General features: G+C 40.0%; 1 protein-coding gene across 1 annotated transcript; it reads left to right on the top strand.

The window, feature by feature from the left end:
- Positions 1-3,029: 3,029 nt before the first annotated feature.
- On the top strand, positions 3,030-9,171 carry slc50a1 (solute carrier family 50 member 1). Its single transcript, XM_074653598.1, has 6 exons — positions 3,030-3,249; positions 4,146-4,223; positions 4,314-4,437; positions 4,529-4,690; positions 6,970-7,089; positions 8,123-9,171. The coding sequence occupies exons 1-6, from the start codon at positions 3,182-3,184 to the stop codon at positions 8,228-8,230; spliced, it is 660 nt and encodes a 219-aa protein (XP_074509699.1). The 5' UTR covers positions 3,030-3,181; the 3' UTR covers positions 8,231-9,171.
- Positions 9,172-13,742: the final 4,571 nt, after the last annotated feature.

The raw sequence follows: 13,742 nt of genomic DNA, 5'->3' as shown, positions 1-13,742 counted from the left end.
GATGTATTTTTGAATATTACAAATGTCTGGATATATAGATCCATTATTGGATTACATTTAAAATATGTTTGAAAGGACAATATAAATATTAAATATAAATATCAAGACTAGAAAACGTTTTGTAAAAAGGACCTTTGTGCATTTAAAGAACCTCGAGGAGCTTCAGGAATTACAATTTCATAACATAAACCAGAGACAAAAGAGCATCTATGGAGGAATGACATTAAAAATAATGACTTAAAAGATTAAGTGGAAAAAAATGAAATGTCAAACAGATGCAAACTTTAAAAAAAGGCTAGAACTAAAAGAACATGAAGGAGAAGAAGGGAGAAAATTATACATCAAAGACGGCAGTTAAAGGTCAAGTTTGAGAGATTTTTGAAAAGTGTTAGTGAAAAAGGGTTTTCATTAAGAGCTTCACAGCGACGAGGCTGCACTGCTGAAAGGCTCATCCACCCTGCAGCTCTGATGCTTCGTCCTGACAGCTGCACACAGGAAGAACGAGTCCAGGATGGTGGGGGAGGTATGACAAGTTCATCAGCACTTCTAAGGTGATTAGCATGAAATCCACCTGAACTTTGCTAAATGGGAAGGCGGTGGTTATTTAAGGTTCTAATTGACAACTTGAAAAATGAATCCTCATCTTAAATGCTGGATGTAATATCCATGAAATAACACTCTGCAGCCTGAATGGTCCACTTACTAGTTGAAAAATGATATATGGAATGAAATAAATCAAATTACAATGGTGCACCCCAGTGCAGTGTGTTTTTAATTGTCATTTTAAACAGTAAAATCACTGCATTGTTCATTTTGAAAACCCACAGTATATGCCTGTAACACCAGCTGACTAACTGGAAGAATGGTGAAATAAAGAAGATTCTCCTCCTACAAGTTACGATTATATAAACCCTATATGGTTACCAGCTCTATTGGCTTGTGACCCCTCATCACAGGCTGTATATGGTGGCAGTGATATTTTTCTTCTCACATTATATATGAATTTTAGAGGCCTGAAGATGTAAAACATTACAAGTAATTCAAAAGAAAAAAGGAAAGACTAAAAAGAGTCTGAAATATGCTTCTTCTGATTTCCTATTCTGTTAAAGAGGTAATCCGGCAATTTAGTATTGCACTTTCACAAAGTGGGGGATCTCACAAAGGCCGATTAAAACTAAAATCAAGAAAATCATATAATGCAACTCAAAAGTGTCAAAAGCGTCTTTTGCTTCACTTCGTTCGAACCTCAAGTTTGCAGCACAGGCTTTGTTATAAAGTTATAAAAGTAATGCATGCATGCACACATTACATGTTAAAGAGGACTTGTGTTTTTGTGCTTTTTCTCCCTTTCCTTTAGTGTGTTATATAGTTTTTTGTGCATGTAAAAGGTCTGCAAAGTCAAAGGGTGTTCCTGTACCCCACAGAAACACTGCTGCTGAACTGCCTGAAACGCCTTGCTTGAAGTCCTGCATTTTCTTCCGTAACGTGGTGATGTCACCAACACATTTGCATGATACTTGCCTAGCGGCTAGTTTGGCACGCCTTCAAACAAAGCTGGTTAGAGCGGAGCTTAGACCAATGGCAAACAGAGTGGACCAGTATACAAACAATATACAAACTGAAATCTAAAACCTACACCTATTTTGACTCCAGGCACTTGAGATATATGCAAATATCCAACTGCTTATAAGTCAGTGGTAACATTTCATTTTACAGGTCCGCAAATTTCATAGTAATTAGGTGATAATTAGCAAGTAACCTATTTGAAATTTCTTTGAAATTACTGCCAAATTACCCCAATATTTGCCTCTAATTTATCGAAAATTACTATTATAAACATTATTTAATAATTCCGCAATTTCCCAATAGCTGGTAATTTATTCAATACATTTCCAGGAAAAAGCATACAAAGTTAATCTGTATGCTTTATTTCCATGTCTGCTGATAAATAGATAATAATTAGCAAATAACTTATTTGAAATGTCTTATAAAACTCACTGAATCATGACATTAGCTACCAGGTTAAATTTGTGTAGACAATAAGTCACACAATGGTGAGATTTGTGCCTGATCAGAAGTGTCTTCTATTAGTTTTGGTTTTCCCCCTCCGATGAAGAGCAGCGCACACCCGCTTCTCGAGCGTGAGGGTCCTATTTTAACGATTATATGCTATTTTGGCATATAATTATTAAATAATGTTTAAAATAAAGTAATTTTCGATACATTTTTAGGTTAATATTGGGTTAATTTGCAAGTAATTTCAAAGAAATTAAAAACTAGCCGCTAGGCAGATATCATGCAAATGTGTTGGTGACATCACCACGTTACAGAAGAAAATGCAGGACTTCAAGCAAGGCGTTTCAGGCAGTTCAGCAGCAGTGTTTCTGTGGGGTACAGGAACACCCTTTCACTTTGCAGACCTTTTACATGCACAAAAACTATGTAAAACACTAAAGGAAAGGGAGAAAAAGCACAAAAACACAAGTCCTGTTTAACATGTAATGTGTGCGTGTATGCATGCATTACTTTTGTAACTTTATAACAAAGCCAGTGTTGCAAGCTTGAGGTGTGGAATTCGAAAGAAGTGAAGCAAAAGACGCTTTTGACACTTTTGAGTTGCATTATTTGATTTTCTCGCTTTTAGTTTAATCGGCCTTTGTGAGATCCCCCACCTTGTGAAAGTGCAATACTAAATTGTTACCGAATCAGTTAATCGAGCCTCTTCTTCTCTTTTATTATTTTTATTATTACACATTTTGGGGATGAATAAAGTGCAACTGACTTTACCTCCCTCTGCATAATAAGCTATCCCAGCACAGTGCCCTTCTTCTGGCTCTCCTCCATCCATCTCACTGAGGTCAAAGTCCATCAGCAAACTCCACTGAACCAACCTTCCAAATTCTGTCAACGTGATGACGTAACAAGCGACGTCGGCTATCGTTTCAGTTCTCTATTGGAGCAAATCCTCCCCACCTGCTGCAGCACAGAGCCAATCAGAGAGCAGAAACACCGAGCACACTGACTGCAAACACGGAAATACAGAGAAATAAGGAGCGCATCCGCGTAGTTACGCTGTATCCCGATTTTAACTGCATGCACTTTAAGCATCTGTGCATAAAAACAGACTTTGCACGTACATTACATAACCAGGTAGTGTAGTAGACTTTTATTCTCTCCTTCTATGGATGTACTGCAGCTTCTGTCATGGGCCTGCATCGTGTTCACAGTCGGGATGTTCTCCACTGGACTGTAAGTTGAATTGCTCCTAAAGTAATGTCATGCTGTATGGCAATTATCATCATCATCAATTCGCATCATCATTTGTTCCTGTTACTTTATTGGTTTGGTAGGAAACATTAGGGGCTGCAAGATGAATTGTCTGAATCCATGTCAGTGATGGTAGCTTGTGAAGGAATTTCTGTGTCTCTCAAATTCAAATTCAAATAAGCTTTATTGGCATGAATGTTCAGGTTACATTATTGCCAAAGCGAAATTACATATTAATGAATGATTACATTTCACAAGAAATAGTCACAAAATAATCACAATCACAAGAAATAATCAGAAAATAATCACAAGAAATAATCAGAAAATAATCACAAGAAATATTCACAAAATAATCACAAGAAATATTCACAAAATAATCACAAGAAATAATCACTAAATAATCACTAAATAATCACAATCACAAGAAATATTCACAAAATAATCACAAAAAATATTCACAAAATAATCACAATCACAAGAAATAATCACTAAATAATCACAATAAATATTCACAAAATATTCACAATATACCAAATACATATTAAATATACATTCTTTTACAGATGTAGTGAATCAGAAACATGTTCGGAGCTTGCAGCACCTCTTATTCTACGACAACAGTCAACATATTTTGCAACTAATATTGCACATTGATTTTTTTCTCCCCACATAAGTACGGTAGTTTCTGAGGATCGGGGAGAAATGGATGAACTCAGGATTTATGTTATTTATTTTTTCAAAGAAAAACATCTCTCACATCCTTATATTTCTCACAGCACAGTAAGAAGTGAGATTCTGTCTCCACCTCTCTTGTATAACAATGTGAACACAGCCTGGCCTCCCTGAGTCTCTCTCTCTGTGTTTGTGTGTGTTTTTAGGACCGACCTGAAGAAGATGAGAGAATCCAAAAGTGCAGACAACATCCAGTTTCTCCCTTTCCTCACCACGTGTCTTAAGTGAGTGTGTGTGTATGATCAGTTCTGTAGCATTGTTGTCCTGCTGTCCTGGTCAGCACATCTAATTCTCTTCTCTTATTGTTTCCATAGTAACCTGGGCTGGTTGTATTATGGGCTTCTGAAGAAAGACCAGACGATTGTCCTAGTCAACGTTATCGGAGCTATCCTCCAGGTCCTCTACATCATGGTGTACCTGCACTACACAAAACAAAAGGTCAGCGAGGAAGTGCACACTGAGGCCACTCGGGTCGGATCTGTCTCAGTCTCATCACCTCTCTATCTGTGTTTGTCTGTGTGTGTTTCAGAGGGTGGTGATGTGCCAGACCCTAGCAGCAGGGACGATTCTGGCCTGCGGCGGGTTCTACTTCACCACGTTCCTTCCTGAGGGAGACTCTCGGCTCAGCCAGCTCGGCCTCACCTGCAGCGTGATCACCGTCAGCATGTACATGTCCCCGCTCACCGACCTGGTACAGTTCACGTTCACATACATCATTACATACAAACACAACATACAGACAGCATGTACAAAGCCGAATGAAAAAATATCTTCTATCTAACATAAGGCTGCACGATAAGCTACCTGACAGTATAAAAAGTAGTTAAAATGAGCCCCACCTTTACCAGCTGCGACATTAATACAGTAATAATTATAATACAGTAATAATAATATACGTTATTCTGAAATGGGCCATTCTGCATCATGAGTACTTTTGGTTCTTTAAGTATATTTTGATGCTTTTGTGCTTTTATGCAAGTAAAATTAGAATGCAGTACTTTTACTTTTTAGAGTATTTCCACACTGTGGGATTGGTATTTTTACTTAATTAAAATACAGTAATAAGCACATTATCAAAGTGACATGCAGAAGTGATGAATAGAGAATTTAATTATCAACACTTCTTCGTCATTTATAAAGCTAACATGCACGACATTCACCGATTTCAGCCTTTCAATTATGAAGATTTGATGCTTTTCTGTGTTTTAATATCACAATTAATCAGTTAATGAATCAGTCAATTGTACATAAGCATATTAGTCACAACCCCGATGTACATCAAATTGATGTTCATGGCATGGTAATATCAAGCAAGATTTAGATCGTAATTGTTCCCTAATTAGTTTCATATCTTGTTTTGTAAGATATTTAGTTTATTTAGATATCTTGCTTTTTTATCACAATAATCCTGAGTTATTTATCACCCAGTAATTCTTTTGAGAGAGGATAAGCAATAGTGATTTATCGCTCTGCTCAATATGTAAGCAGTCATTCATGGTAACTTGTCATGGCTGCTTTTCCGCCCATGCAGGAAAAACCAGCTGTGTGCATTTCTAAGTGCAGCTTTAAGTGCAGACCTCTGAAATGTGTTGTTCTTGCTCAGGAGCACGAAGATAAAAAAGGGAAATATGCACCACAGGGCTGTACAATGAATCTACAATGGGGGAAAAAGTAATTCGTTAATGCAAAACGACAGACCCTTGTAGTAAAAAATGCATGCTGTGCAACCTGCAAATGAAGGTTTTAGGCAGGCTGTTCTTTCTAAGCATTAAGTGTTGTTAAAGATGTTTTCTACACATGTTCAAGTTCATATAAACTCCACAATATTAACTTCAACACACAACTGTAAACAACACATTCAGTCTTTTTTTATAACCATATGCTTCACTGAACTTCTGCACAGACAACATCTGTTCAGTTCAGCGTCTAAGCATCTCAACTGCCTCATGTCAACTCTGCACGTGCAGCTGTTTACCAGCGAAGGAATGAATCCTGTGTTCTCTCTCTTTGCTTTTGTCTCTTTGTGTCATCTTGTCGATCTGCCTACTATCCTGTTTGTCTCCTTCTCTCCATCTGCCTCGCCGCCCCGACTGACCCTCAGTCAGTTTCCTGCCTTTCTTTCCCTCATCTGTGTCTTCCTGTTATTCTCCGTCTCTGTCTGATTGTTGTCTTGGTTACGTTCTGTTTTCTCCTTACAATTAACATAATTCTATGTTTGCGCTTATTGTTTAAAGATGCAATAGTCGTCACATTTTAAGATACTGTCTTCTTTAAGTTTAAACCCAGTGTACTTTTTCCCATCCACACACCTTACGAATCCTGTGTGAAGTGGGTGTGAATGTTGGATTGTCGGTTTTGGAAAAGTTACAGGAATTGTCGGACATAGCCCCCCCCCCCCCCCCAATTCCAACACTGGAAGTGTGTGTGGGAAAGAGGATTTCCGGAGCTGTTCCATCTGGCATCTTAATGCTGCTTGTATTAAAGGGGCTAGGTGGAAGAATCAGAAATTGCTTGTTAACAGTGACACCTTTGACCGTTAAGTCAATGACAGTCAACGTCCTGTTGCTCGCACTTGTGCTCGCACTACGTAGACACGAGCGAGCATCGGTCAAAACAGCGAGGCGGCACACACAAGACTGAAAGTGATTGACAGGCATCATGTTGATTAACGTTAGCAACATTAGCCAGCTAAAATCATAATATCACTATATATTTCACATGCTTGGCAGAAATGTTAGCTTGAACTGTCTAATAGGAATTGTGCCAGCTTGGGGTCTGTTTTAACAACCAAAACCAAACGATGGTCCCTCCATGAATCGAAGGCCCGGCTGATATTGATCCTAGTTTTCCACCGATGTTAGCCACATTCCTGTTTTGCAAGACGGGCTTCACTAGACATAAGTTTGTTTTTAATTAAAGCAGCTTTAAAGTTTTTGTTTGTTAACTGATTGATGCTCTCCTCCCTTTCAGGTAGCGATAGTGCGTAGTGGGGATGTGAAGTGCTTGTCCTTCCCTCTGACTGTAGCCACCTTCTTCACTTCAACCTCCTGGGTGCTGTACGGCCTCCAGCTAAACGACTACTTTATCGTGGTAAGATACAGTTAGAATATGCACCTGAATCTAGGGCTGTGTATTGGCAAGAATCTGGCGATACGATGCGTATCATGCTACAGGGGTAACGATTCAATACATTGCAATATATTGCAATACTGCAATTTTTTAATTTTTTAACAAAGAACACACCATTTTAGAACAGGCAAAAACAACACATCAGAATCAGAATCAGAATCAGAAAGGTGTTTATTGCCAGGTGTAAGAGGTATACACTAGGAATTTTCTTTGGCTTTGTTGGTGCAAGACACCAATAATAACAAAAGAATAGATAAAACGTTCGAATAAAATAAGAATAAAATGTACAATTTACAAAACAAGCTATAAACAAAAATAAACATGATATAAACAGATAGTGCAAATATTGAGAGAGGGGGAGAGTCAGTGACGGCAGGGGGGGGCAGTAGTGTGTGTGTAAGGGAGAGACAGTCACAGGGGGGCGGATGGGCTGTTGGAGAGCCCCACTGCCATGGGGAAAAAACTGTTTTTGTGGCGTGAGGTTTTGGTCCTGATGGACCTTAACCTCCTGCCAGATGGCAGAGTCTGAAATAGATGGTGTCCAGGAATGGGAGGGGTCGGCCACAATGTGCTGCATGCAAAAAAATGCATTGTTTTTGCCCCAAACTGCGTGTGATTATCATAAAGTGGGCATGTCTATAAAGGGGAGACTGTGGGTACCCATAGAATCCATTTTCATTCACAAATCTTGAGGTCAGAGGTCAAGGGATCCCTTTGAAAATGACCATGCCAGTTTTTCCTCTCCAAAATTTAGACCTTCAGTCTAGCTTTAGAACTGAGCCCGCTGCAACCTCCGAAAGATCGAATAGCATCAGATTTTTAAGAGGTTAATTAAAAATCAATACAATGTTTTGGAGAATCGTTCACAACACATAATATTGCAATACTTATGTGTATCGATATTTTCTTACACCCCTACCTGAAACATCTGTAAACACAGCTTCAACATTGTTTCGTAGTCCTTCATTTTTCTTCCCGTTTGTGTTCACTCCAGGTTCCAAACTCGCCGGGGATCTTCACCAGCCTCGTCAGATTTTATCTGTTTCGGAGATTTGCGTCTGTCAATCAAAGCTCACCTGCCTATAAGTCTATGCAGATATGAGGTTATGAAAAGGGAAAGAGATGACAGATCTGTTAACTCCATGGAGCACTACAGCAAAGCTCTCCCATCACTCGTCTTGTGTCTTTTAATCATACAGAGAGACGGTGGAGAGAAACAAACTGTTGTTGGTCGACAGCACTGATCATGTGGAGATATCATGTCATTTCTGGGATGTATATCAGTTACTGAGTTAAGTGAAGAAGAAAAGTATGATGTCTTTGATTCAACAGTTTTTGCAGCTATTTGTTAAACCTGTGTCTCCTCTCCAATGTGTCCTTCAAGTGCCTTCTGTTAGATCCTGATTGCCATTAAAGATTAATGGCATTTTACTGATCTAGCAACATGTCGGGAGACTTGCAATCTGTTCACAATCCGGTGAATTGGATTCCTCAATTCGTACTAGCCAAAGATTTTGTGGAGTTGTAACTTGCTGGCTGCTATTTTAATATATAGAGCTCTCTTCCCTGGTACTCATGTATGGAATATTGTAGCATATAGTTTCATATCTGGTGAGGCAATGATGATTTCATATCCCTTTAGAGTTGCTACTCATGCTTCTGTATCACAGTGAAGACACAATATTGAGTCGTAACAGTGCCAGTAAGTTATATTTGTTTTTCTATATATTTTAGGTCTGGGTGTTTTTGATACAGAATATGTATGTTGACATATGTCCAATATCAGATATTGTCTACTTATATTGTTAATGCTATTTTTTATAAACAATTGTATATGAGATTAAATGAATAAGAAAAGAAATTAACACTATAGGGTTTGTTTACAAGAATGAATGCTGTTTATTTCCCTGGTGGCTGGTTGTCCCTCTTGTCCCCTCATTATTATCTGTAATAAGGACATGTTATGCAAATGAAACAGCCGAGTGATAGTGCCGATTCACTCACTTCTAAAGGATGTAAATACATTTTTACCACAACCATCAATGACTTGTTTTTGCTGATTGCTTGTTAAGTTGTGAACATGGTGGACATGAAAGATTTTTTTTTCGGAAAGCTAAACTTGACCGTTTGAAGTAGGAAGATTTGTGGTGTAGTTGTGCTGGAGGTTTTGTTTTGGATGCAGTAATGAGCTTACATGCAGATGTGTGGTGTGATTGTGGTGGTTGTGCAAGAAGAGACAAAAGCCTGTTTGATGGTGCAGCAGCGCGAATGAGCTTGTTTGTGTGACTGTGTTGATACAGAGAGGGCAGCGGTGGGAAAGGCCACGCCAGAGGTTCTCATCCCATGTGTGTGTGTGTGTGTGTGTGGGTGTGTGTTACATTGGCCTCTCTTCCTGAGCTCAAAGAGCCAGCCCCCTGACAGAGAACACAGACACAACACAGTATTGTGCTGGAATTGAGTGCTATGTAGAAAAAAAAGCTGAAAGGACTAAAGGTGGGAGATACATGAGTTGAAAGAGGGAACAAGAAAGAAAAGGGGAAACATTTGAGTTTAATAAAAACGAGTCTACAGCGACTATCTGTAGGCTACTTGGGTACAATGGTGATTTGAGCTAAATGCTAACATCAGCATACTAATGCTCACAGCAATGGCAGACTCATGCTGTCTGACGGGCAGGGGCGAAAAAAATAAAAAGGACACCAGCTGCACACGGTGGGGCACCAGCGCATAGAAACTTTACAAGCATGTAGGGCAGCCTATATAGCACTTCATCATGTTTTCACCATTTTAAGGCCAGAGGGCACTGCATTTCTTCATTTAAGGGCATCCAAAAGTTCCCTTCATCACGTTTTCTTCACTGGTAGGGCACCCTATAAGGCACTTTATCACCTTTTCTCTTCTGGAAGGGCACCCTAGAGGGCACTTTGCATATTTTATTGACCGTATGGACATCCAAGAGGGCATTTCATCATGTTTTCTCCACTAGAAGGGCACCCTACAAGACACTTTATCACATTTTCTCTTCTGGAAGGGCAACCCAGAGGGCTTTTTAACGTCATGTCGTGTTTCTTTCGATCAGTCCACCAGTGGCTCATAGTGACAATGTTATGGTAGGGTAAGGTATAATGTTTACCATGTTCACCATCTTAATTTAGCCCTACTAATGACTAATTAGCACTTAACTAAAGGTAGAGCTGTGGCTGGTGGGAATATCATTAGTTTATCAGGTGTTTGGTCATAAACAAAAGTATTGGACAAATGATGCAGCTAGATAAAAGATCAGGGGATCAAAGTAAGTACAACTCATCCTGAGACATGAATCTTAACCAAATTTCAAGGCAATTCATAAAACAGTTGTCGAGACATTTTCCTCTAAACCACAAAAGATCACTTCATGGTGGCGCTAGAAGAAAAGTCAGAGGGTCACCAAAGTCAGTGGAATTCATCCTCTGAGGACCATGAATGCCTGCACAGTTTTGTTTGCCAATCCAACCAGTAGATCTTGAGATATTTCACTGGATAAGGGAAAACTTTGATCTGCTGCTGGCGCCAAAGAGGAAAAGCCTGAGTACCACAGAAGTCAGTGGGATTCATCCTCTGAGGATCATGAATGTCTGTACAAAAGGTCATGGCAATCCATCCGATAGTTGTTTAGATATTTCAGTCAGGACCTTCGTGGCAACAGACCGACGTTGCCGTCCCTAGAGCCATCGCTAGTGCAGCTGAAAAGGTGAGTATAGGAGAAAGCAGAAGGGAATATTATCACGTTATAACGTGATGAAAGTTAAATTTTAAAAAAGAATGTAGAGGAAATAAGGAGTGCTGCACTGGGTCTAGAAACTCAGTGTTGGTAATGTTGAAGTAAAAACAGGTGCTCTTCAAGGACAGGGCGAGTAGTCAAGTACAAGGAAGTCCTTGGCATTCTTGAAAACATCCGAGGCACTCTGATTGTAGGTTAAAAATCCTCCTTTATCAAATCATGGATTACCACCCACACGTTTTGACTTAACAAGTCTTAATTAGGGTGTGAAGTGTAACAAGGACAAGTGTTAAAATAATAAAAATAACTTATCAAGGGGTCATGTGACCTGTGTCCCATGACATGACAGTACTGCCCTTTAAATCACTAATAAGACATGACCTGTTTACAGAAACAGAAAAAACTACTCTCATATTACTAATAGAACAGGGACAGGATGGTGCAGACGAGTGAATCATCAGGTCTGATAAACATCCCAGATACACAGATAAAAATCGGCGCCTTGTGAATAGAAATTAGTCATTTCTGAGGAAAGGGAATATGGGGGGAAGTTTAGCGGTAACAAAAACGAGTAAATGATGAGTCCAGGAGAAGATAAAGGCGTATTGGGTGTTGACCAAAGTGAAAAGAGACAGACGGTGGAGGGACTGCACGGAGTCAGATAGACTGGCCGGACACACCCCTCAGTCTAAACTATGCTTTATTGTGAAGTATTAAGCAGGAAATCAAAGCATGACCCTTACGCTGATGTGTACACATCTTTGTTCAACAGCCAAATAGCGATATAGGGCCTACTGTATGTTCTGTACATGAGTGTGTGTGTGGAGGAGTAGGGGGCGATGAGGAGGGGGGTAATCAGCTGAACAATGAGTACAACTCACAAACAGGATCCCTCTGTTTCCTGAAGTGGAGACTGTCTCCTTAAACAACACACTCAAGCTGAGTGTTGTACTTTTGCACACATCCTCACACACTGAACGTACACCATGTTGTCTCTTACACAGACACTCCCACAATTTCTCCCCCCCCACAAACCACCGTGTGTGCATTCAGACGTCTATTTTTGTCATTATGGGCCAATTCTGATCTATGTTTCCCCCGTAATTACACACAACAAAGTCTCTGCTAACATGCAGTTTGCAGCCAGCCAGACAGCGTGTACACTCAGCATATAAACACACAGCACACACACTGGGGGGGCAGTCAGCAGCCGGTGCACTTTCTACCATCAGTAAAAGCACACCTGTCCCAGCTGCTGTTTTGAAGAGAACAAGAGGGGAAAGAAGGAATGTGCTTCTCTCAGTTTTCCTGTCGGCCCCTCACCCTTCCCATCCGTCTCTTCACTGGTTTATCTAGTTATTCCCATGGTCAGCTCTTCTCACACACTGTCATATCATTTTTCTTTACCTTATCATATCTCTAACTCATATCTTCTTACACTCTCTCTTTCTCAATTTATCCGTCTTCTCCTCCTTCACATCCTCTGAAATGACTTGGTGGTCCCGCAGTTATGAAAAAGTCTCACAGCTGACGTGTTTTGTACACGGAGATCATCTGCAGTGATAATCGTGTCTGTCTCGTGAACCTGTCAGGTTAAGATTTATATAGATTTTATAGGCAGAGGAGCAACACGAGCTTTCTCATCCAAGAAACAATCACTTGAAGCTCTTTTGATAAGCAGCAGATTTCACTGACTGACTGCACGTAAAAGTCCCCGATTCACACTAAAGCTGTCTATCATTGCTTGTTATTGGTGTACATGTACTGTACTGTATATGCTTGTATGCAATCCCTTGTTTGTAAATGCAGTAAGGTATTTATGGGGAGTAGCAAATGGCTTTCTATTTCCAGTTTTACCAGCGCCTCCATCTTTGTTTTGATTTTATAATCAGCACTTTCCTTCTCCTCAGAGCCTAGTGGTTGCACAGCTGATGGGCCGCATGCATCGTAAAAGACCACCTTCCTTTTTCTCATATACACACAATCACGTGCAAAAAAATTTGACTTTTCAGCTCTTTTACTGCAGTTGGTGCTGACAGACCTTTGCTCTGTGCGGAAATAGATTTACAGGCAGCCCTCCGGTGTGTCCTGAGGGTTATATTGTGTGGTTCAGTATGTCCTGTCTCTGTAGATTCCTCCTCCTTCCTCTTCGTCCTCCTCCCTCTGCTCCTGCTGCCCTTCAGAATGGGAGCGGTGAGCGAAGTGATATGTGGACAGCTAGTCATTAAGCTGTCAGAGGACGGCCTGTGGACCAAAACACTGTCAACACGGCTGAACATACACATTTCACCTTTGATATAAATCATTTGTCAGGTATCCTCCTATCAGAGATTCAATAACTGTGCTTGACACCACTGGACTCGACAACAGCATCGCATGTGTCAAGCACAAAGTTTCATTTAACTGACTTCAAACTGAAACTCACAAACTTCTTCTTCTTCTCGGTTCTGTTCTATAAATCATTTCTAATACTTGCATAGTGAAGACAGCCTCAGAGCAGGTTATAGTTGTGAAGAATACAATTACAAATCAGGTGGTTCAGTACAGTTCAGGGCTTTATGCAGAGTTAATGTCTTTCCAGTCTGAAAGTGAAACACACTCACTGTAGTAAAGATCCCTATTTTCCTTTATTTTTCCACTTCCTTTCCTCACCTACCTCACTTCCTTTCCTCATCACTGATTGGCTCTTGTTTTGTCACTCCTCATTTACCTGATTAAGTTTACCTGATCGCTCCCTATTTAAATACTGCTCTCCCTCTCAATCCCTTTTTTCCACCTTTGCATGGGGCAGCAGGTCTGGTAAGAGTAATTTATTGCACTCTTTAGTTGTTATCCTATGTCCATGCTAGTTAAA

The sequence above is a fragment of the Sebastes fasciatus genome, chromosome 12 (genome assembly GCF_043250625.1).
Source record: "Sebastes fasciatus isolate fSebFas1 chromosome 12, fSebFas1.pri, whole genome shotgun sequence".
NCBI lineage: Eukaryota > Metazoa > Chordata > Actinopteri > Perciformes > Sebastidae > Sebastes > Sebastes fasciatus.
Note: the sequence above shows the minus strand (reverse complement) of the source record. Positions and strands in the feature narration are given on the sequence as shown.